Source organism: Pristiophorus japonicus, chromosome 17, assembly GCF_044704955.1.
Source record: "Pristiophorus japonicus isolate sPriJap1 chromosome 17, sPriJap1.hap1, whole genome shotgun sequence".
In the NCBI taxonomy this organism is placed as follows: domain Eukaryota; kingdom Metazoa; phylum Chordata; class Chondrichthyes; family Pristiophoridae; genus Pristiophorus; species Pristiophorus japonicus.
The window spans coordinates 11501277-11526689 of record NC_091993.1 but is presented as its reverse complement, the minus strand read 5'-3'; the positions used below and the strand labels follow the sequence as shown (position 1 = coordinate 11526689).

Genomic DNA, 25413 nt, shown 5'->3' with positions numbered 1-25413 from the left:
GGGCCCCTCACCAACCTGCTTGTTGTGGCTTTCTAGCCCGGGAAGGCAGCGGCCTGCCTGTGTGGGAGGCCACTCGGCCTGGGATAGGGGCGGGACGCATCGGGTCTCACGCTGCAGCACGCACAGAGACTGGGGGCAGGAGCTACAGCGCATGTGCGCACACTCCAACACGCATGTGGAGAGCTGCCGACACTGTTTCTGGCGCAGGGCCCTAGCTCCACCCCCCCCCCCCCCCCCCCCCCCACCCCAATCGACTGGCCATGCCGAGCCAAGCCCTGGGAGAGGCAACACAGCGGCCAGAATCGGGGGAGACTTTTTTCGGTGCCGTTTTCAGCCCACAAAGTCGGCGCATCTCTGGTGAGTGCGCCAAAAAAAGGGGTGGGCCAATTTTGAGCCCAAAGTCTGGCCCATCCAGTCCAGGCAGCAATTTGAGATACAGATACCTTGTTTTCTCTGGAGTATTGTTGGGTGGAGGATTAGAAACAATGATTATTAGAAGTCGTGTTAATAGCAGGGCGGGCGGTGGCGTGGGGGTTGGAAATGGTGCTTTAAGATTGGAAAAGTACAGACCCTCTCCTCCAGCCTTCGCCCAAAACCCCCCACCCCAAAGTATCCAGCAGGATATTAATTTGTCAGTTGATCTCGCTGAACTGATATGACCAAAGTTCAGAGACAAAAGATTTTACACAACAATAAACACACATAAGCTCAGCTGTCAGATGTGATCCTAGAATCTTCTCAGTTCGGAGTAAAACCCCCCCTCACCCCCCCAATCCCCCCACAAGAGTAGTATGTGAGGGCGCCCCTAGTTAAGAGTGAACTTTTTCAAAGACATTCTTTTACAAAATGTGGCCAGTTACAAAGCAGTACTGATCTAGGATCTGGTTCCAACCAGCAGCCTTTGCCAATTAATAAGGAATGGCATGAGGAGGGGTGTAATGAAACTGAGTTTTTTTGGCAAAAGTTACACTGTAGAAATGTGAAATGGATTAAGATTTTGAAGTCCAAAAGTAATCGGAAAAATGGCATACATGGATATTTCACTTTTTTTAAAAATTGGGTCAGCTTTTTAAGCTCTCTAATAGTTTATCTTGCAGTGCTGCTTCAGACATGTTGTGTTTTTTTAACCTTGCCCATCTGTTTAATGGATACCTTGTGACAAAGGCTATCACTTCTGCTTATATTACAAGCTGTGAATGATATTCAGCATACTATTGTTTCTATTTATCTTCTCAGCATGACTCTGGCAGTGAATGTTCCCCAGGAGAATCCAAGTCTGGGGAACTGAAAGAAAAAGGCAATTATATTATGTATGCACGTGCTACATCTGGTGATAAGCAGAACAACAATAAATTTTCTATCTGTAGCATTAAAAACATCAGCCAGGTCCTTGACAAGAAAAGAAACCTCTGCTTTGTTGGTAAGTATAAAGCAGCAGCTGAATAGAATTGGTAAGCTATATTTATTTAAGCCTTTTAATAGTATAATTTTATACTAGAAAGGCCCAGCTTCTGTTTGTAGAAAGCTAGCTAACTAATTTGTGGTGTTTTTAAATGTTTTGTTTGAGTTTTCAGCTAAAGAAACATCCAATTTCCATTTACAACACTGGATAATGTAGCACCGATTGACTCTGTTCCGTTCTGGTTCAGTGTTGTAAGCTCAGAAGTAGCATGTGAATTATTGAAATACTGCACCCATGCACTGAATTTTGATGCTAACTTTAAAAAATGTATTTCAGAATCTGGCAAACCCATTTGTGGCAATGGTTTAGTCGAAGATGGAGAGCAATGTGACTGTGGTTACAGTGACCAGTGTAAAGATGATTGCTGCTTTCATGCCAATGAGGCAGATGAGAAGAAATGCAAACTTAAACCAAACAAACAGTGCAGGTAAGCACAGCATTTAAGCTGCTAGTGACATTGTGTTGAATAATGTTATTTTGGTTTTCCCCGTCTTAACTGCATTGAAAGCCAGTGCAATAATCAGGGCTCAGTGTATAGATCAGAGTGGAGCTGACTGACTCCCAGTGAGGCAGATGCACTTGCAAAACTGTTTTTTTTTGTAACAGATGTGCACGAGTACAGACTTTATAAAAAAAAAGGCAGTCTGTATAACTGGGGGCAAGGAGGAAAAGAGAAGGAGAATTCAATTGTGATTCAGACTGTCCAAATAGGATACAGCCAGAAATCTGCTGCTGAGGGCTGTCTTAAGCTGACGGATGCACTGTACAGAATACAGTCCAATTATATTGGAAAAACCGGTTTCATTTTTGATCTGACTTGGTCTGAGTAACTGAAATAAGTTTAATTCTACTGAGATTTTGCAGTTGCTACACCATTCTGGCTTTAAAGCTTTACGTTCTGGGTTTCAGAATTTAAAGTCTTGGATGCCCAGTTCAACGATTGTGTGTTATAGAAGGTTTCTCCAAGTTCAATCTAGTTTCCTGTGTTTTTGTAAAATTGTAAAATCTCTGTTTATTAATTTGACTCAAACACGGGAAGTTAAAACATTAAATTTGATGTATTTCAGCAGTGAATTTATCTGATACAAGGAGTAATTTAACTGTTCATGACTGTGTTGTAGCATCATACCACATGTATAAACCACATGCTTTCTTGCTGTAGTTGTTTCTGTCTGGCACTGCTTGCTGTCTACCAGTGACAACTGGCTCTGACTGTTGTCGGGTGGAGAGCAGACCATGTACCCCCCTCACGACTTCACCCACAGCACAAGTTAAAATAAACAACTTTACCAATAATATTACATGCACGATTTAATTGCTGTCGATCCTAAATTGACACAGTTGGAAGTTTTTGTTGAAAAATTAAACTTGCAGGCATAAATAATTGAGTAATTGCAAGCTGCTGAACACAGGTGGCCAATTCTTATCTTCACGTATGGTGTTGATGACATTTCTTGAGGAAATGAGAAGTTCATTTACTTCAGGATTACTTTATTTAAAATTATGCAAGAGAAAACATGCTGAGTTTGGGCAGGAGAAAATCTCAATACTTGAACAGTCTTTGCATCCCTATGGATAAGATTTATTTTAAATAAAAGCACAAACATTGCTAACTGATTAATTATTAAGCAGTGTCTTGACTTTCCTGAGGCATTTTACCTAGGTGCATGCTGGCTTCCCCTTTGAAACATATCTGGACATTAGTCCAGTGGCATGATTGAAATACTGGCCTGAACCGTTGCACCTGCTAATTTAAAGAAGTCCCAATCTCCAGCTTTCCTGTTCTGGCCTACAGTAAAATGGCACAGCAATTGGTAAAGTAAATAATAAAGTTGCACAGCGACTCCATTGCAAGATTCATTTTAATTACTTCAGAAGAAACTCAGCTTGATGGAAAATAGCCAGTGGTGCTGTTCGTGTCCTGATCCTAACTTCAAATATTGTATAGTGGAATTCATTTTGAAGAATGGACACTAAATGGACATTTTCCTTTACTTCCGTTTTGAAGTACTGTATTAATTAATTTTGCTTCTACCTTCTGTTGGGTATCTTGGGAGGAATGGTTATCTCTAAGTATGTTTTTACAGTGGCAAAACAAGCCAGGAAACCCATTTAGTGATGCTAATTATACTTTGGGTATTTTAAACCTGAAATGTGACTTGAGATGTTTTAAAAAAAAATTAATTGTATTAAAAATAAAAGTGTTAATTTTTATTTTTTTTGCTGGCCTTTTGTTCTAGCCCGAGTCAAGGACCATGCTGTACGAGAGGGTGCACTTTTAAGTCCGCCGTTGAAAAATGTCGTAATGAGTCAGACTGTGCAAAGGAAGGGAAATGTAGTGGTGGAACTGCTCTATGTCCAGCTTCTGATCCCAAAGACAATTTTACACTCTGTAATAGGGGAACCCAAGTGTGCATCAAGGGGGTAAGTGGTCCATATTGTGTGTTTGCATTGTATATAAATCTTAATCTGAATATGTCTGAGATCAGTTGGAGCTGCAACTATTTTTTAAACCATATTTAGTTTAGTCAACAGTATATAATTGACAGGGTAGGATTTGTTTATGCATATGGTTAGGTATGATTCATCTTGCATGAATGGTATGACCAACTACATAATTTTGTTTATGCATTCTGAACCTTTTAAACAGTAATATAGATCTGATAACTGTACATTAGAACTTTCTCGGGTATTTGACGTCAATGTCTGGATAATAGTCCATGATTTCTTTCTGTTGGATCATACTGATTTCAGACAGTGTGCTGTGAATTAAGTTTGTGAAATGTTGGGAATACACTATTCGACCTCACTTTAGAGGGTACGGTAGCATAGTGGTATTGTTACTGGACTAATAATCCAGAGGCCTGGACTAATAATCCAGAAACGTGAGTTCAAATCCCACCATGGCAGCTGGGGAATTTAAATTCAGTTAATTAAATAAATCTGGAATTTTTTTGTTAAAAAGCTAGCATCAATAATGGTGACTATGAAATTACTGGATTGTCTGAAAAACCCAACTGGTTCACTAATGTCCTTTAGGGAAGGAAATCTGCCTTCCTTACCCAGTCTGGCCTATATGTAACTCCAGCAGCAATGCGCCCTCTGAAATGGCTTAGGTAGCCACTCGGTTGTACCAAACTGCTACAACAAAGTCAGCACTGTGTCACCACATGGACTGCAGCGGTTCAAGGCGGCGGCTCACCACCACTTTCTCGAGGGCAATTCGGGATTGGCAATAAATGCCGGCCTTACCAGCGACGCCCACATCCCGTGAACAAATAAAATTTAAAAATTGATTCCTTTTAGTATTGAAGTAACTTTTCAACCTTCAAAATACATTTTTCTTGAAATCCATAAAGTGATCCATAAATTTTTAGTACTGAATCTAAATAAAACCAATGATGGATTTCACATTTCTCTTCTAAAACTAATTCTTGTTCTAAATTTACAGTTGAAGAATTATTCCTCTCTGGTTGGATGCATTTGCTTACTAGGAATTGATATTGTAATCAAATATGTCAACTCAGTGATGATTTGATTTAATTATTTTCCCTCCCCCCACCCCCCCCCAAGCAATGCTCTGGGTCGATCTGTGAGAAGTACAAGCTTATGGAGTGTACCTGTTCAAGCACTGAAGGTGAAACCGAATTGTGCCATGTTTGCTGTATGGAGAAACGTAAGTGCTATGTGATATTTGAAGATGAGCAAGGACCCCAATTTTCAGGTGGTGATAGACCAAATTTGATTCAAGCAATCACATTATATAGTTCAGCTGCTGGTTCTATTAAGTGTTTAAAACGAGTAATAACATGGAATTTTAAAAAAGGGTTCTCCCCCTCTTCCCCAAACCCTGCCCCCAAAAGGCCAGTAGCTAAAGTAAATACACAGTGTAGCTCTAAGCCATACAGACCTTGCGGTTCCATATTTGATTCCAAGTTTGAGCAGTTAGCTGAGCTCAATTGAGCAGCAGTTGGAATTCTGTGACTGACTTCATTGGTCCTGTGTAAGGGAGGGGTGGAAAAATCTAATTTGTATATAATGAAAACCCTGCTGTAAAACTTGCATGCAGGTATGTCAAATGACCTCAGACTCAGCTGTGACATCTGTCTAGGCTCTCGCATGAAGAATATTTGGACGAGATCCCAATGCCTGTGGAGCTCAGCCCCAGTAACCATCAGTGTCTTTAGTGAGGACACGTTAACACTTTATTTGAGCATCATTGTATAATACATAGTGATGAGGCACAACTTTGCAAATGTAAGCCTTGCAATGCTGAGATTCTGAACTCTGCCACATCACTCGAGGTAAGTATTGAGCCAACAGCCATTTTTAAGTAAAGACTTTCTGTGTCCTGCACTGCATCACATGAATGGTATTAACTATACTTGCTATCTTCACTTTTGGTGTTGGTCTACCTCTATTACTAAAGCACGCCTAATATAGTTTTGTAGGCCGCAGCAAAACTTTACTTTATGTACCTGTATTTATCGATACTGCAGAAAATGTAAAATCAAGTATTTAACATTATCCTAAGTATTGAATGTGCAGTTTGGAACAGAATAGCTGGTGTATGCTGTCTGATTTCTTGCAAAGCATCATCTTTTCAATGTATCTTTTACAGATAACTCACCAAGCTGTGCAAGTACTGGGTCGGAGAACTGGCGCAGTTTCTTTAATCGTACTACCATCACATTGCAGCCTGGCTCACCCTGCAATGATTTCAAAGGCTACTGTGATGTCTTTAATCGATGTAGACTTGTTGATGCAGATGGTCCATTGGCCAGGCTAAAGAAAGCCATCTTTAATCCAGAGCTTTATGAAAATATTGCTGAATGGATTGTGGTAAGTAAATTTGAGCTGTTATTAATACAAAGGTACTATAGTTTGAGAAGCACTTTTGAGTTATGGGTCAATTTTATGTATGAATTTGGGCTATCATCTTAGCAGTAAGGGAAAAGGCCATCAGTTTATTATTTGAATAAAATTGATAATTAGCAGAAAGATTCTTTGTATTTCATCTTTCTAAATTTATATAAGGTACACTAGCTGTAAACCACTTAATCTCTTCCACATGTTCCTGATGAAGGGATTTTGCTGTTTATAATGGTTTGGTAAGCTTTGCTGAAGTATGTGTTCCCTGCCTAAACCAACAAATGCTGAAAGATGCATTCTCCTGGTGCTACACCATTACACTTTTTGTCACACAATGATGAGCAACAGATTTGCATCTGCAACCCTCCACATGGTGAGTTCTTAATCTCTGTTCTGCCTTTGGTGTGAGATATCTAACGATGGAGGAATGAACTCCAAAAACATTGAAAGGAGATGATTTTATGTCTCGCATGCAAGATAAACAGTACAATTTGGGGGTAGGACAAGGCGATACAAGTTCATAGTGGCGAAAGGCAAGCTTAGGAACCACGACGGAAAGCTCTTCAAGTATAGAGTAAGTAACCCCTGGAATAACTTTTGGAATTTTGAGTTTTTAGGGTAGGGTGAAAATTCTGAAATTATCTAAAAGATAGCTAGAGATGATTAGATGCTGTTATCAAGGCTGGGGGAAAGAGAGTGGATTTTTCTAGATGAAGGGCCAAAGAATTGCCTTCCTCATTTGTATTTTTCTTGTGAAGAAGGTAAATACAGGGAACAAATATTGGGATAATGTCATTGCAGTGGTTCTTGCCCAGCTCATTGGCTGACATTGGCAGAGGCCTGTGAGGAAGTTGTGTGGCTGACCTCTCGCGGTATGGTTTAGAATGTGACCAAACAAAAAGGGGACAAAATAACTTCAAAACGCCAGTGTTTTCATCAAATTATTACAATTGGAGTTGTCAAATCAGAATATTTCTGATGTATGCTAATTCTCCCACACTCCTTTCTTGTACAAGACTTATTGTGTATGGCAAAAGTGATAGACTCATCAGATATGTTGTAAAGATTTTGTGTTTCCAATCATCCACATATGTATTTAAAAATTCTCCCTTGTTTGGCCGAACACTTGCTCCCTGGCTTCACTGACCAACATTGGCTCCCGGTCCGGCAACGTCTCAATTTTAAAATTTGCAACCTTGTTTTCAAATCACTCCATGGCCTCAACCTTCTCTATCTCTGTAACCTCCTTCAGTCCGACAACTCTCCAAGATCTCCGCGCTTCTCCAATTCTGGCTTCTTGCATGTTCCCTATTTTAATCGATCCACCATTACCAGCCATGCTTTCAGCTACCTCGGCCTAAACTCTGGAATTTCCTCCCTAAACCTCGCCGCCTCTCTCTCTCTCTCTCACTCCTCCTTTAAGACACTCCTTAAAACCTACCTCAAGCTTTTGGTTACCTACCCTAATATCTCCTTATGTGGCTCGGTGTCAATTTTTGTCTGTTAATGCTCCAGTGAAGTGCCTTGGGCCTTTTTAACTACGTTAAAGGCGTTATATTACTGCATCTTGTTATTGGGTTCCCCTTCCTTACACCATAACACTAGCATTACATACAAATAACACTAGCATTACATACAAATAACACTAGCATTACATACAAATATGCTACATCACAACTGCTCAACCTGTGCTGCTTAACAATAACAAATGACCTCTAACCAATTGGGTCCATGCATAAGATGTTTTAAACTTTTAACGTGTTTTGGTGTTTTAAGAAAGTCCTCATCACAAATTTGTTATTTATAATTACTGAAGAATAAATGTACATACACGACACACAAATATGTACCTTGCCTTGCATGTTCATCCTAGTTTGATATGGTTACAGTTATGCTCTCTGCTTGTTTAACACATACGTTGGTGTAATTCTACATTTTCTCAAATTAAGGCAAATGTCTGAAATGTATGTACATCAGTTACACCTGAATTCACATGCAGTCTTTAACTACTTTTTTAAAAAAAATTTACATGTCGCTCAGCGTAATTAGATTTTGTTTCAGCTACATCCTGGGAGTTATTTTAAGTTAATTTATATTAAAGCTCTGCCTCTGGAAAAATATCAGTTTTGAGAGATTGTGCTAAGCTTTCAGCATGCTCCTGCCAACTTACCGGTAGATCGGGCAGGCAAAGATGGAAAGCAACTTGGTGATGCACACTGCTGCGTTCCCAACACCCCACTGCTTTCTGCAGGTTGGTTCCAGCAACAGAAATTGCGTTCGCTCATCAGGAGCGTAAATGGGAGAAACAAAGTCCGCCTTGTTTCTGATCATTTGCAGTACAGGAGCACTAGACGCAGAGGTCACCTGTTTAGAGCTTGCGAGAGGGGGCACCAGGGCAGAACTGAAAGAGGGGCCCGTGTGTCAGCACTCCCTTAGCCTGGTCACGTATAAACCCCATTAGGTAAGAGAGAGCTTAAGTAAAAAAAAAATTTAAAAAAAAAATTCTCGGTGGTAGCACACTGGCTACCTCGCTCTTGCGCTCGCTCTCTCTCGCAACTTCCAGGAGATTCAGGGTCAGGAGGGCACCTGTGGGCTGGGCAGAAGTGTCCACATGCCTCATCTCTGCTTGCGCAATGTCTGAGTGGGAAGGGCGGGGAGGGGGACAAATGAGTGAAGCACTGGGCCATTGTAAATCCTTAATGGTGTATTTGTTTTTGATAATCCTTGTGCATGATTTTATACAGATTTATTTGTGTTAGACTACAGTTTTGTCCATTCTTCTGTTGTCTCTGACGGTGCAATGATGTGATGTGATCCCTTGTTTTGAATTAATACATGAATTTGGATCTACTTAATATGTGATTCCAGTACGGAGAGTAATTCTGCTTTGTTTTTTGCAGGCTCATTGGTGGGCAGTACTGCTCATGGGAATTGCTCTCATTATGTTGATGGCTGGATTTATTAAAATCTGTAGTGTGCATACTCCAAGCAGTAACCCCAAATTGCCACCTCCAAAACCACTTCCAGGTAAGTAAATCTGTCTGTTAAAAGATGTATGAAAGCACATTCTTGTGGCCGCGGAGAGGGCCGTGGAGGAGGCGGGGGGGAATAAACAGCCGAGTTTAGATGAAGGCAATTTTAAATTTTGGGTATGTTTGGTACGGTAGAGAATTGAAAGCGACCTCCAGTTGTCCTTATCATTACACAAAGGAACTATTAACTGTAAACGGGAAGGTTATCCACAACATCCAACACCTCGGTCATGATAAATCTCATTTTCTCCGATTCTCTCTCGTTTTTTACCCTATCCCAGAAGACTGGCAGGTTCCCTTCCTTTCTCCCAAGTATCAGGCAAGCGTCCACTCGAGGAGAAGCTAAACTTCAAATGTCAGACGAGATTGATTCTGTCTGGAGATTACTAACTTGTAATCCAGTCCTTCAGTATTTTAACTATGATCCACCCATCAAACTGCAGTTTAACTGGATATCTTCACGATATAAGCTTGAGCGGCATTTTGTGCAATACCATGATGTGCACTTATTAGAGCAAGTGTTGAAAGATTGATTACACTGTTAATTTTTACCGTTCTTAATTAAATGTTCTTCCTCCTGCTCCACAATGAGATCTCCACTGGATTCTCCATAGCTGCTTTCAGTACTGGTATGTGAATGGCCTATGGGAGCTGTGCTTCTGTGGGACTGGTCCTACTAGCTTTTCCCCCTCAAAGATGAAGCAAACTGCTGCCCTAAAGTGCTCCATCTAGTGGCCTGGCTGAGAGCAAGCTGAAGTCTCTTATTGAGGGGAAATGAGCTCAAATATCAGTCAAAATTGAGATGTGAACTCAGGCTCCCTTAAATGAAAATCCTGTGTGCGACCATTTTGTATATTTTATTGGGCCCAAGGTTCGAGCCGCGCCCTGGACGCCCGTTTTTCGCGCCACAAAGTGCGCCTAAAAAAAACGTAGATTCTCCGGCTCCCTGCAGGTCCTCCTGGAGCCGGGGGCGGCGCAGCAGGAGCTGTAAGGGGCGGAGCCAGGTCCCTGCGCTGAAAACAGTGCCGGGACCTCTGCACACGCGCGCTACAGTGGGCGCGCAAGTGCAGTAGCTCCAGGCGCCCAAAACTGTGTGGGAGGGGCCCGAAGCACGCAGCTCCGAGCCCTGGCCGAATGACCTCACTGGGGCTGCGTGAATAAGGCTCGTCCCACGGCCAGCTCCTGCTTCCTCCCGACCCGTCCCGACTCCTTCTCCTCGCCCCCCCCCCCCCCCAGGACCCGACCCGACTCGACTCCCGCCCCCGACCCGACTCCCGCCCCCGACCCGACCCCCAGACTGGACCCCCCACCTGACCTGACCTCCCTCTCCCTTCACCCCTGACCCGAACCGACCTCCCTCCCACCACCACCCCTGACCTGACCCGCGCTCCTGACGCCCCCCCCCCCCCCCCAAAACCCGGACCCAACCTGACCTCCCTCCCCCCGCCCCCGACACGAACCGACCCGCGCTCCCTGCTCCCTCCCGACCCGACCCGCGCTCCTGACTGTCCCCTCCCCCCCCCCCACCCCGGACTGGACCCGACCCGACCCAACGCCACCTACCTGTAAATCTGGTGCTGGGGACGGGCCCTGCCCGAAGTTTTGGGCCCGGCCCGGTAAGCCTCTCTCCCCCTTCTCCTTTCCCCCCCACCCCCACCCCCCTTCTCCTCCCCCACCCCCCTTCTCCTCCCCCACCCCCCTTCTCATTCTCCTCCTTCTCCTTCTCCCTCCCCTACTTCTCCTTTCCCCCCCCACTCTCCTTTCCCCCCCCCACTCTCCTTTCCCCCCCCCACTCTCCTTTCCCCCCCCCACTCTCCTTTCCCCCCCCACTCTCCTTTCCCCCCCCCACTCTCCTTTCCCCCCCCCACTCTCCTTTCCCCCCCCCACTCTCCTTTCCCCCCCCCACTCTCCTTTCCCCCCCCCACTCTCCTTTCCCCCCCCCACTCTCCTTCCCCCCCCCACTCTCCTTCCCCCCCCCACTCTCCTTCCCCCCCCCACTCTCCTTCCCCCCCCCACTCTCCTTTCCCCCCCCCACTCTCCTTTCCCCCCCCCACTCTCCTTTCCCCCCCCCACTCTCCTTTCCCCCCCCCACTCTCCTTTCCCCCCCCCACTCTCCTTTCCCCCCCCCACTCTCCTTTCCCCCCCCACTCTCCTTTCCCCCCCCCACTCTCCTTTCCCCCCCCCACTCTCCTTTCCCCCCCCCCACTCTCCTTTCCCCCCCCCACTCTCCTTTCCCCCCCCCACTCTCCTTTCCCCCCCCCAATCTCCTTTCCCCCCCCACTCTCCTTTCCCCCCCCCACTCTCCTTTCCCACCCCCACTCTCCTTTCCCCCCCCCACTCTCCTTTCCCCCCCCCACTCTCCTTTCCCCCCCCCACTCTCCTTTCCCCCCCCCACTCTCCTTTCCCCCCCCCCTCTCTCATTTCCCCCCCCACTCTCCTTTCCCCCCCCCACTCTCCTTTCCCCCCCCCCACTCTCCTTTCCCCCCCCCCACTCTCCTTTCCCCCCCCCCACTCTCCTTTCCCCCCCCACTCTCCTTTCCCCCCCCCACTCTCCTTTCCCCCCCCCACTCTCCTTTCCCCCCCCCACTCTCCTTCCCCCCCCCACTCTCCTTTCCCCCCCCCACTCTCCTTTCCCCCCCCCACTCTCCTTTCCCCCCCCCACTCTCCTTCCCCCCCCACTCTCCTTTCCCCCCCCCACTCTCCTTTCCCCCCCCCACTCTCCTTTCCCCCCCCCACTCTCCTTCCCCCCCCCCACTCTCCTTCCCCCCCCCCACTCTCCTTCCCCCCCCCCACTCTCCTTCCCCCCCCCCACTCTCCTTCCCCCCCCCCACTCTCCTTCCCCCCCCCACTCTCCTTCCCCCCCCCACTCTCCTTCCCCCCCCCACTCTCCTTTCCCCCCCCCCACTCTCCTTCCCCCCCCCACTCTCCTTCCCCCCCCCCACTCTCCTTTCCCCCCCCCACTCTCCTTTCCCCCCCCCCACTCTCCTTCCCCCCCCCCCACTCTCCTTTCCCCCCCCCACTCTCCTTTCCCCCCCCCACTCTCCTTCCCCCCCCCCACTCTCCTTCCCCCCCCCCACTCTCCTTCCCCCCCCCCACTCTCCTTCCCCCCCCCCACTCTCCTTCCCCCCCCCCACTCTCCTTCCCCCCCCCCACTCTCCTTCCCCCCCCCCACTCTCCTTCCCCCCCCCACTCTCCTTCCCCCCCCCACTCTCCTTCCCCCCCCCCACTCTCCTTCCCCCCCCCCCACTCTCCTTCCCCCCCCCCACTCTCCTTCCCCCCCCCCACTCTCCTTCCCCCCCCCCACTCTCCTTCCCCCCCCCCACTCTCCTTCCCCCCCCCCACTCTCCTTCCCCCCCCCCACTCTCCTTCCCCCCCCCCACTCTCCTTCCCCCCCCCCACTCTCCTTCCCCCCCCCCACTCTCCTTCCCCCCCCCCACTCTCCTTCCCCCCCCCCACTCTCCTTCCCCCCCCCCACTCTCCTTCCCCCCCCCCCACTCTCCTTCCCCCCCCCACTCTCCTTTCCCCCCCCCACTCTCCTTTCCCCCCCCCACTCTCCTTTCCCCCCCCCCCACTCTCCTTTCCCCCCCCCACTCTCCTTTCCCCCCCCCCACTCTCCTTTCCCCCCCCCACTCTCCTTTCCCCCCCCCACTCTCCTTTCCCCCCCCCACTCTCCTTTCCCCCCCCCACTCTCCTTTCCCCCCCCCCACTCTCCTTTCCCCCCCCCACTCTCCTTTCCCCCCCCCACTCTCCTTTCCCCCCCCCCCCAATCTCCTTTCCCCCCCCCCCCCCCCCCACACACGCAGACAGAGAGATAGAGACACTGGCGGGGGCGGGGGGGGCATCCCAGCATGCTGTTGGAGGGCTCCCGGTGCTGCAGTCGGTAAGTAGAAAATGTTTTATTTATTGATTTTTAAAAAAAAATTATTTCTTCGTAATTTCTTTTGATTGATTTATTGATGTTTTTATAATTTATTATTGATGATGGCTCTTTATTTGTAAAACTGAAGTGTTTAATGTTTGTAAACTTCCCTTTAAACTCCCCCCACCCCCATTCCCTACGCCTGATTTTCTAAAGTGTAGACAAGGTTTTTTCGAGCGTACAAAAATCTTCACTTACTCCATTCTAAGTTAGTTTGGAGTAAGTTTTCACTGCCGAAACTTTGAAAACAGGCGTAAGTGGCTGGACACGCCCCCTTTTTGAAAAAAAAATTCTGTTCCAAAGTGAAACTGTTCTAACTGACTAGAACTGGAGCAAACTAAATGCCAAGAATTTGAATTTCTAAGATACTCCGTTCTACACCAGTTGCTCCAAAAAATCAGGAGCAACTGAGGCCGAAACTTGGGCCCGATCAGTCTAGAGTTTACCATCGATATGGTTCCTGTTCTATATAGCTATGCTTTGTCAAAATTGTGAAAAAATGCTTGTATGAGATTTCCAAATGTTTTTTATGTTGACTTGCTGTATGTTAATCACAAGTATATTTGACCCTGCACTTAAAATGCAACTGTCTGATTCCAATAGTGCCTTTAGAAAATTCCATCTATTCACCATATTCAACTTTTTAAAAAAAAATGTCCTTCACAGAGAGATAAGTGATGCCTGTGATGTTGTGCTTCATTTTAGGTTGTGCACTGTGGCAGTACTTCCTCAACCAGAACTATTTCATTTGTACTCTACCACATAAGCTTGTCAGTTTTCATGAGTGTTGCCTTATGGCACTGTTGTCTTAACATTTTAATCCTGGTCACTGAATTTCCCATTCTAAAATATATTTTGCATCTTTGCTCTATGGTGCATTCATATATTTTTTTTAACATAGGTACTATTCTTCCCCATAATCAGTGTTGCCATTAGGGTAAATGTTTACAACTAGCACCATTTATTTTTGTTTTTCATATAATGGCAATGCCAACAGCCCCAGTGCCTCATGTTCTTTCCCTGAGCTGGTCTCATAATCTGAAGATGAAAAGGAAGATCTCTGAATGTTCTGTGAATGATTCTGTACTTCAATGCAATATTAACAAATTAATACTACTAGCACCATCAAGAACTATACCAGCTTGCAATCTCCTTCCTATCACCAGAATGAGCATTTTATTTGCATTCAATAGCATAGGTCATCAAATATTGGCAAATTCTTTCTTAATCTGCTTAGTTTTAAGCAAGCTTTAATTGTAGTTAAATAGCAATTAACAATTAAATACTTGGGCTTCCAATACATTTGTATTTTATTGCTAAGATATTAACAGAACACATATAGAATAATGGAGACCTGAGAGTGAGTTACAAGGCTACCACCTAGCCTTAACCTAACCTTAGGTCAGCCATGATCTTATTGAATGGTGAAACAGACTCGAGAGGCCAAATGGTCTACTCCTGCTCCTATTTCCTTTTTCTTAATGCTCAGCTGACTTAATAAATCGTCTCAATTCTGGGATTTTATGATCACCTTTTAGCTCTCTGGTTGATTATTTTATATAATGTATGCTGTATGCATTTTGACACTTATAATTTTGTGTTTATTCCCAGTTGGAACGTCCAGGGCCATGTGCTTTGTGGTGTTTGTCAAACAAGATATTTCTCACACAGTATATGTTCAGTTGTGCTATAGCTTTAGAATAGGTTCCACACAATCGATACCACAAAAGGTGGAGAGTATCTCTGAAATACACTTTTTTTTTCTGCAGGCACGTTAAAGCGAAGACGACAGCAGCAGCAGCAACAGGCAATGCAACCGTCACGCCAGCGACCCCGAGAGAACTATCAGATGGGACATATGAGACGTTAAACTGCAGCATTTGCCTTGGATCTTCCTAGTGCCTACAGCAGGAAATTTCGCTCCAAAGAAAACCTGTTCCTGTCATTGTCTCAAATCTGAATTTAAAAAAAAAAGCTTTTAGGTTCTAATGGAGGGAATTGGATTACTTGTGATGGATGCAGTCTCCAATTCAAAATGGAGAAAACAAAATCCTCGGTGTCCCTTCTAATCCAGTCTTAATGATCAGATCATGTTTGGATTTTATTAAATCATGTTTGGAAAGAAAGTTTTTGTTCATGGGGCATCACAAAGTCACGTGAGATTATTCTGCTCTTGGCCATTTGTGATCTTTCTCATTGCACAGATATGCGACTGTAGGTAATACTATTACTGCTGCCAATTTCAAGCTTTTATGTATGATAACTCAGCAATTTAGAAACTTATTTGAGAAATTAACAGATCTTTTTTCCAAACTTCGGCCTGTACTTCTAACTCGTACCCATGCATCTTCCTGAAGTTGTATGCAAGTAACTTGATATGGATTTAGCTGTAATGCATACATTTTTGCTATTTAAAAAATAGATAATTGCTGTTTAATTGCCACACTCAGGATAATGCAAGACGCGAATAATCTAAAAGACCTCTCAATATTTATAGCAGCCGTGAGATGGTAAAATCATGAAATTTGGCTTTAAATTTAAAATCTTTATTGCCACCATTTCTTCAACTGATGCCCGCGATGGACAGCTGCTGTGGTGTACAGCTCTAGACTGAATGCTCTGGATTGGGGATGCGATAGTCGTAATGCATACAAGTTTAATAAATTATGATTGTTTAAGATGTAGTGTAAAATTGGCAATATTTGATTTTCATTTTAGGGAATATAGTCAGCTAGTGTGTTCTGAATTTTGCTGAAAATTGGTGCGGATTTGCCTGGATAATATTTTCAGCGTTTGCTTTATGGCGTGTGGAAAGAATTGTGACGAATCGTTTTTATATTTTGAAATTTAGGTTTGAGATTTGGGATTATATTTTTTTTAAATGCATACTTCTGTGAATTCTGATAATTACAAGGGCAACCACTGAATAGCAGATGCTCCACTTTTACAAAGAGCCACAGCTCTTTAGGAGGAGTTTAGAGAATTCTATTTACTAAGAATTGAAACTGCTGAACTGCAAATTATAAATTCAACAAAAATAAAGTGTTTACTTGGACATATTCAAAAAGATAAAACTGAATGTCCGGCAGACTGCCAAAACACTAAAATAGCATGATCTATTTTCCTCTTTTAAATAGTAAAAACTTGTACAGTAGTCAAGAACATTTTTCAAAATACAACTTTTTGTACATGATTTAGAAAACAATTTTGTATCGGAAACCCAACAATTAATGTGTGATTCTGCGGAATCCTGAATGATCTTAACAATTGGAAATAAAGGTTTCTTTTTACTTTTGAATCTTCTTTTGTTTTACATTGTGCGGGCTGAAAGTGGGTTTGTGTTTCAAACAATGATGGGGCTTTTCCAAAAGCGTATTTAAGAAAAATCTCGAGTATTAGCCATTTCATCTGGTAATATTTTGCTTGTATTATCCTGTGGTAGGACATAGGCACAACTCGATTGCCTAGTTCTTTTTATTTCCAGTTTTAAAACCTCTTTCAAGAGATGTGCACTGAACCATACATTTCAAGATTAGTTCTGGTAGGAATGAAGAATCCTCCAAAAGAAGACAAAAACAATACTACTGTCACATTTTAATGCCCACTGTGTTTTATACAGTCTCTCTTTGTTCACTGGGAAAATTTTTACTAAAAGTTGCAAAAAGTATTGTGCAAAGATATGTAAGTTTTTTGAAGTACTTGAAATGCATTAATAAAGAATAGACTTGATCGACCAAATTAATGTCTTATTTTATTGAAGTTAATCTTAACTGCGAGTCCTAAAGAATCATCATCCCACTGCTTATGGGGCCTTTTGCAGCATTACTATGTTGAGAATGAGTATTGGCGGAGTTTTTATACACTGTGTATTTTAATCAGTCCTAAAATGAGAGGTTCATTCTCATCCTTTTCAGATTAGGGTTCTGTTGTTTCAGGAATTGAATATTTTAAAATTGTAATGTCTCGGCTGGTGTAGCAATTTTTGTTTCAAAGTCCTGTTGGACTTCAGACGAAGATTTATTAGGCCGCTTCGGCATTGTTTGATCAAAGCTTTTATACTCAATGAGGCATTAAAGACCTCGTTCCCTGAGTAATGTCCCAGTGTCAGCCTAAATTTTTATTACTCCCATTTGCTAAAACATTATTTTTTGCTCTATGTTTGAATAAACTGGCATGCAGTTTTTAAATTTGCAAAGGAGAGAAAGAGGTCCCCAAAGTCTGGCTCTTTTTAAAACATTTTTGTGTTGTTAGTTCTCAGTTGGATCACTAGGCCGAGATTTTCTTCCCTGCAGTAGCTTTCTACACACTTGCATGAAGTGTGCTTCCTGTTAAGTAATTTGGGAGACTGCCATTGGAGTTGGCAGCCGAATTAGTTTTGTTCCAACCAAGAATCCCTTTGGTTTGTCCTGCTGTTTCTCTTCCTCCCCCGCCCCACCCCCATCCAAAAATTGGTATGTGGGTGGAGAAGAGCTTTTAAATGTGATGCGTGCGTGTATTATCAGCAGATTTTCAGTCCGGTTTTCCCACTTGTTCCTGTAGATCCTTCCTCTTAATGAAGATCACAACGGTAGTTTTTAAACTGGCAACTTCAGCTGCTTCTGGATCAAACTTCACAGAACAGAGGGTAGCAATACTAACAGTTGTAGGCACTGAATAAAAATGCTGGAAAAAAAACACCATGAAGTGTAATTACAATATTCTTAAAATGATTTTGAGTGAAGATAGAAATGCCTGTTATCAAAACATATTTGCAACATGGGTGGGTGCATTTGCATTGCACTGCAACAGAAAGATGAGTGCACATCAGACAATGTGCTTCAGTCAGACTTTTTATTCCATTATGTGGGTGAAATGGAGCTGATGCACTATGCAAATCCTCCAAAAAATTTCCATTCCACTGCCATCTAATTGTTCTCTGCATGGAACCTACCACAGGGATGGAATTATGTAAAACTGGGATAGATTTGGAATATAAGATTTGCATCATCCGCTGGAGATTGGATTTGGGCAGATGTCTGCCTTTGACCTGATATTTTCAGTGTGAACGAATCATTTAGACTCTCTATTGTTGCAACAAGACATCTGCTACTGCAGACTCGTCAAATGCCCTGAAAGCAGGAAAACCACATCGCCTGCCGCGGGGCGCAGCTCTGTCAGGCTGGCTTCTACTCTTTACAGATGCAGAGACCTGAAACCAGTGAGGGAAGTGAAACAAATTTAATTTTAACACTTTTTTTGTCAGCTGTTCTAAACTTTAATAAGGATGGGCAACATGAAGTCCCTGACGGGAAATTTTATTTTTCGGACTTCAAAAGAGAACGTGTGACATTTTGACCAATCCGAATCAAAAGTACAAGCAACACACATTTGCTGTTTTAACACCTCTTTCCCCCTCAGCCACCCCACCCCCAAAACATCTGGTCTTTTGGAAAGTAGAGGTAAAAATGTTATCTCCACAAAAAGGTGTGAAGGAAATGGAAATAAATCAGCAAGCGACAACGGCTTAACATTTAGCAGGTTTTAATTTCTTTAAGCAACTCAGTAAGAAACAATGAGCTGACATTGAATGCTTTTTTCCTGTACTATATTGGTTATTAATGCCATTGTAGTGGTTTCGGGTCACATCAGTGGAAAAACTTTAAAACTATTACTGTGGTTGAAATGTGATTCCATCAATCTTACTGCCACAATGTGAGCAAGAGAATGAAGCTTGGTGAGATGCCTGGAGCGAAACGATATTGGATGTATATGAAATGCAGTGGTATTTTCTATTAAACATAGTGTTCTCTTCATTGGATACTGTTACAAAACAAGTTGAGTAGCCAACTAAACCATGAGAAAGATTTTATATTCTAAAGGGATCTATGATATAGCAATTTTTGGCTTAATAAAGTAAGTCATCCTAGGGGTTGCATGTATGAACTTGTGTAATCAGTGGATACATGTTTATTAAACATTTATTTTAACCAAACGATTTGTACCACATTATGTCCATAGTAATCAGAAAATAACTAAACACGTCACTCAGCTTCATTCTGTTGAGCTGCTATTGGTGACAGTTTAGAAATGTTTCATATTTAAGTCTTTTGGGATCACTCCAATAGAAAACTTCAATTGTGACTTCTGTCACAAATTGAGAATTCTTTGACAGTAAGAGGTAGCCATCAGTTCGTTATGATTGGATGTTTTGAAATACAGGTAGTATTGGTTAAAAGTCAGACAATGCATAGAGTGAGGGAGACAGTTTATTTGTTGTTTATGTCATTGAAAGATTTTGAGGGTTTTGCCCAAGGAAAATGTTTCTGAATGTCCCTTTTAAAAGATATATATATATTTAAATTACATGTATGCTTGAATGCATTAAGAAATGTATCTTAACTGTATTGTTGGCACCCTTCCTGTTTTAGCCACAGTCCTATTTTTAGTCTTCACTCTCTAACTAATTTGTGCTAAATCACTTGTCTCTGTAGATAACAGCCATGTATTATTAGTCACAGAAGTGCTGAATTTCAGTAAGTCACTGTCCCAAATTACATTTCATGCTCGCAGTATCTGTCTATATCCTCCAGAAACTATTCTGTTTTTTAAGAATGACACCATCATAAACTACGTTTCATAAGTCAGGCTTATGGCCCCAAGTTTCGTTCCGCGGCGAAAACGGCGCACCTCCGAGCTGGGCGCCTGTTTTTCGTGCCGAAAACTGCGCCTAAAAAAAAAATCCGATATTCTCGAGCTCCTTGGAGCAGCGCGCTCTTCGCATCAGGAGGCGGAGCCTAACACTCGCGCCGATTTTCTAAGCAGCAGGGGGCGAGTACAATTTAAATTAGCCTTCGTGGTGCCGGCAACCCTGCGCGTGCGCGTTGGAGCGTGCGCGCACGCGCAGTCTCACACAAACATTGGCACTCGGCCATTTTTAAAAATACTGCAGAAAAAGTGAAGATTTGTTTCTTGGACCCCTGCAAAGGCTTGTAATTTAATTTTTTTTAATATTTCTGTGTGTGAGGGAGTGCTTTTAGCAGCACTGCTGAATAAATCACCTGCTGAAATCAGTGAGTTCAGCTTTTCACTGCTAAACTTGCAGAACCGGTGCTGCATTGGTGCATGCAAAGTAAGGACTGTGTGTTTGGAGAAATAAGAGTGCCAATTCAACTTTGCAATAATATGTGGTGTTGACAATGCAGCACCCATTCTGCAAATTTAAATATAAAACTGTCGATGTGGCTGCCTCTCCCTGTCCAAATGGCCTCAGTCCCCCTCACAGCTCGAAGGCTGCTGCTGTATCTTCGGCTGCCGGCCAGCCACTGACGCCGCTGATATCCTATGGCCGAATGGCCTCGCGTCCGTCCGCTGCTGATTCTTTGGCTGCCGGCCAGCCACTGACGCCGCCCCTAAAGCGTGGCCGAATGGCCTCAAGAACCTTAATGAGCTGCGCGTGTCCTGCGTTGGTTCTTCAGCTGCTGGCCAGCCACTGACGCCGCTGATATCTCATGGCCGAATGGCCTCGGGTCCGTCCGGTGCTGCTTCGCGGCCAGCCACGAAGAGAATGAAGGCCTGCCTCAAGCACTGCAGCTCAGCTCGAAGCTTGCTGCCGCTGCCGTCGAGACACTGACGCCACACCGCTGCCTGTCTCCAACATGAAAGGCCTGCCTGAAGCACTTTCACACAGGTAGGAACATGGTTTATTTAGTCTTTTCTTTGCTTATAAATTTTTATTCAGGTTGGATTTATTTGTATAAGTATAACTAAGGATTGATTGTAGAATTTAATGACTTCCCTCCACCCGCCCCCCCCCCCCCCCCCCATTCCCTACGCCTAATTTGTAACCTACGCCTGATTTTCTAAAGTGTAGACAAGGTTTTTTCGAGCGTACAAAAATCTTCACTTACTCCATTCTAAGTTAGTTTGGAGTAAGTTTTCACTCACGAAACTTTGAAATCAGGCGTAAGTGGCCGGACACGCCCCCTTTTGAAAAAAAAATCTGTTCCAAAGTGAAATTGTTCTACTTAACTAGAACTGGAGCAAACTAAACGTGGAGAATTCCGATTTCTAAGATATTCCGTTCTACACCAGTTGCTCCTAAAAATCAGGAGCAAATCATGTGGAAACTTGGGGCCACAATTTCTGATGAGAAATTTTTATGGTGAGTTAATCTCATCTGGATGTTAATTTTAGAATGAAGTATATTTATGCATCATAAACACCTTTCGACACAATGAGAATTCTGTTGTCCTTGCTCTTAATATAATGTCAAGAGCTGCTTACCAAGCTGTTTCTACAATAAGTATTTATTGTTCTTAAAAAATGTTTTTAATACAACTGTATAGATTTGGGAATTTCTTTATTGCAGTTGTGGTTAATATGTTTACACTTTCCTTCAGTCAGAGTGTTGAAGTTATCGGCTAGAACATGTTCCTGATTTTTGAATGAGTTCTGTGAACTGCTGATCTTGGTTTTCAGCATGCCTTAAGTTGATATCTTGTGCTTCAGTCTTCTGTGATGTCTTCTGCTTCTGCCACCGATGCACCTAACAAAAGTTTTCTCTTGGGCTGGTTGAATATGCATTTTGATGGTGTTTAAGGAACAGAAGTTAACTCTAGAAAGATTTAAAAATAGTTAATTCTGTTCGAATTTAATCGCTCACTGGCAATGGCGCAGTGCAATTTTTGTCACTTGTGATCTTAACCGTGATCATTGTGATTGGCTGGCTGAGAACCATGTAATCATGCCCCTTTATTTGTGCTAATAACCTTGTATAATTACTGCTATGAAATCAAGATAATCACAGTCTATAGTAAAAAGTGAATTTAACAAATACAATTACAGTACAGATATGCCTTCATGGCAATATTGAAGGTTTTCTGGGCTTGGCACAATTTGTTAAATGCAGATTATTTTGGCCTACTGAAAACTTGCATGTGCAAATACGATGCAAACAGCAATTGGTAAAATTCTAATCTACATGCTCACTAATCCCAAAACACACACCTGTAAATACGATTTTACAAAGCCACACACGTCATTTTCCCCAAGCTTTCAGCAAAAAGCAACTCACTTTACTGTGTGTTTCGATTCATAAGAACATAAGAAATAGGAACAGGAGTAGGTCATACGGCCCCTCGAGCCTGCTCCGCCATTCAATAAGATTATGGCTGATCTGATCATGGACTCAGCTCCACTTCTCCACCCGCTTCCCATAACTCCTTATCCCCTTATCGTTTAAGAAACTGTCTATTTCTGTCTTAAATATATTCAATGTCCCAGCTTCCACAACTCTGAGGCAGCGAATTCCACAGATTTACAACCCTCTGTGAGAAGAAATTTCTCCTCATCTCTGTTTTAAATGAGCAGCCCCTTATTCTAAGATCATAACCCGCTAGTTCTAGTCTCCACCAGTGGAAACATTCTCTATCCACCTTGTCGAGCCCCCTCATAATCATACGTTTCGATAAGATCACCTCTCATTCTTCTGAATTCCAAAGGTTACTGCACAAGATAAAAGTTCATGGGGTTGGGGGTAATATATTAGCATGGATAGAAGATTGGCTGACAAACAGAAAACAGAGTCGGGATAAATGGTTCATTCTCTGGTTGGCAATCAGTAACGAGTGGGGTGCTGCAGGGATCAGTGCTGGGACCCCAACTATTTACAGTCTATATTAACGACTTGGTAGAGGGGACTGAATGTAACGCAGACAAGTTTGCTGACGATACAAAGATGGGAGGAAGGGTACTGTGTGAGGAGGACATAGAGGCTACAGGAGGACATAGACAGGCTAAGTGAGTGGGCAAGAATTTGGCAAATGGAGTATAATGTTGGAAAATGTGAGGTCATGCACTTTAGCAGAAAAAAATCAAAGAGCAAGTTATTATTTAAATGGAGAAAGATTGCAAAGTGCTGCAGTACAGCGGGACCTGTGGGTACTTGTGCATGAAACACAAAAGGATAGTATGCAGGTACAGCAAGTGATCAGAAAGGCCAATGGAATCTTGGCCTTTATTGCAAAGGGGATGGAGTATAAAAGCAGGGAAGTCTTGTTACAGCTGTACAGGGTATTGGTGAGGCCACACCTGGAATACTGCGTGCAGTTTTGGTTTCCATATTTACGAAAGGATATACTTGCTGTGGAGGCAGTTCAGAGAAGGTTCACTAGGTTGATCCCGGGGATGAGTGGGGTGACTTATGAGGAAAGGTTGAGTAGTTTGGGCCTCTACTCAATTGGAATTCAGAAGAATGAGAGGTGATCTTATCAAAACGTATTATTATGAGGGGGCTTATAAGGTGGATGCAGAGTGGATGTTTCCACTGGTGGGGGAGACTGGAACTAGAGGGCATGATCTTGGGATAAGGGGCTGCCCATTTAAAACTGAGATGAGGAAAAATTTCTTCTGGGTTGTGAATCTGTGGAATTCGCTGCCTCAGAGAGCTGTGGAAGCTGGGACATTAACTAAATTTAAGACAGAAATAGACAGTTTCTTAAACGATAAGGGGTTATGGGGAGTGGGCAGGAAAGTGGAGCTGAGTCCATGATCAGATCAGCCATGATCATATTGAATGGCGGAGCAGGCTCGAGAGGCCGAATGGCCTACTCCTCCTATTATGTTCTTATGTAGAGGCCCAACCTACTCAACCTTTCCTCGTAAGTCAACCCCCTCATCCCCGGAGTGAACCTTCTCTGAACTGCCTCCAAAGCAAGTATATCCTTTCATAAATATGGATTTGTCGGGTGTCACTAAATACTGCACTGTTGAATACCAGTGTGGATGTTCAAAGGGAGTTAGACACCAGCAAATTCAAATCATAATTGTCCTGATTTATCTTGATTCATTCTTGAAGAGTTTAATGAGAATATTCTGGCCAAGTGATTAGATCACTGTCTCCATATGCTTTTTACATTGACAGATTTGTACAAATAGTGGGTCAAGATCAAGAAATAATACAGATGCAAACAGGCTGATGTGATTGATTGGCAGACATGTCTGATGCATCGAATCTAAATGAGCAAGAATTTGAATGGCGAATCTAATTTTTTTTGTTAATGTAAACGGTGGGAATAACTCAATTCTGTAGAGGATCTGTTATCAATTTGAATCGAGAAAAACGGTTGTCGCATTTTATTCTTTGTAAGATCCTTATACAGAGAAACCTATTTTGAACTCGGGCACTTTTAAGAACATAAGAAATAGGAGCAGGAGTACTACTCGGCCATTCAGCCCCTCGAGCCTGCTCCGCCATTCAATAAGATCATGGCTGATCTTCTACCTCAACTCCACTTTCCTGAACGATCCCCATAATCCCTTGATTCCCTTAGTATCCAAAAATCTATTGCTCCCTGGCTTGAACGTACTCAACGCCTTAGCATCCAAACCCTCTGGGGTAGAGAATTCCAAAGATTCACAACCCTTTGAGTGAAGAAATTTCTCCTTATCTCGGTCTGAAATGGCCGACCCCTTATTCTGAGACTGTGGCCAATGTTCCCTGTAAGCTGCGCTTTGTTCTGCGTGGCCCCTTTAAATTTCTGCGCATGCGTAGTATTTACAATGTAAAAACCGATGAGCGGCTTTCAAATTACCGCGTGCTGTACCTTTACGGGCACATTGACTCTGACCCCTAGTTCGAGGCACCCCAACCAGGTAACATCGTGTGAGGATGTTTTCCAAGGATTATAAGGATTTGAGAGAATGAATTTGATTACATGGATGATATTAAAAGTAATCTGAAACAGATGCAACCATTTTTTCATAACTTACTTGTGTTGTGTTTCTCCGGCTTTGACTCGTATTTTTCTGACAATAAGCTCTGGATTTAGATTATTCTGTCTCCATGGAAAATATGTTTGGACAGTTTTCCAAAGGTTCGCCCAAGCAACAGAGTTTTCCCATTTGAACTTCAGCATCACCAAATCTCCAATGTTAACGTCAGTGTGAATCAGAAAAGAATAGGTTTTGTTGGTAGAGATGCTTTCAAGTCTGAAATAAAATCAAAGTTCCCGCACTATATCATCAAATACCAGTGTGATTTCAAAACTATTCATTTTTATTAGGGTGGGTTTCAAACAATATAGCACAACTGTTCCCTACTATGATGTGAAATCTTAAAGCAGAAGGTAGCTAGGAGTAAGTAACATGCA

The 25413-nt window shown here is 43.4% G+C and overlaps 2 protein-coding genes across 2 annotated transcripts in view; one reads left to right on the top strand and one right to left on the bottom strand.

Annotated features, from left to right (window-relative positions):
- The window catches only part of adam10a (ADAM metallopeptidase domain 10a), an 83082-nt gene extending 66059 nt beyond the window's left edge, over window positions 1–17023 (top strand). Inside the window, exons 8-14 of the mRNA XM_070858361.1 lie at window positions 1237–1420; window positions 1739–1889; window positions 3703–3886; window positions 5036–5138; window positions 6084–6304; window positions 9235–9361; window positions 15055–17023. Coding sequence (XP_070714462.1) covers window positions 1237–1420; window positions 1739–1889; window positions 3703–3886; window positions 5036–5138; window positions 6084–6304; window positions 9235–9361; window positions 15055–15155 — 1071 coding nt within the window. The 3' untranslated portion in view covers window positions 15156–17023. The remainder of the gene's footprint in view (window positions 1–1236; window positions 1421–1738; window positions 1890–3702; window positions 3887–5035; window positions 5139–6083; window positions 6305–9234; window positions 9362–15054) is intronic.
- Window positions 17024–21606: 4583 nt separating this feature from the next.
- The window catches only part of lipca (lipase, hepatic a), an 87712-nt gene continuing 83905 nt past the window's right edge, over window positions 21607–25413 (bottom strand). The window contains exons 8-9 of the mRNA XM_070859308.1: window positions 25034–25252; window positions 21607–21878 (exon numbers count right to left, since the gene is read on the bottom strand). Of these exons, the coding sequence (XP_070715409.1) occupies window positions 21749–21878; window positions 25034–25252 (349 nt within the window). The 3' untranslated portion in view covers window positions 21607–21748. The remainder of the gene's footprint in view (window positions 21879–25033; window positions 25253–25413) is intronic.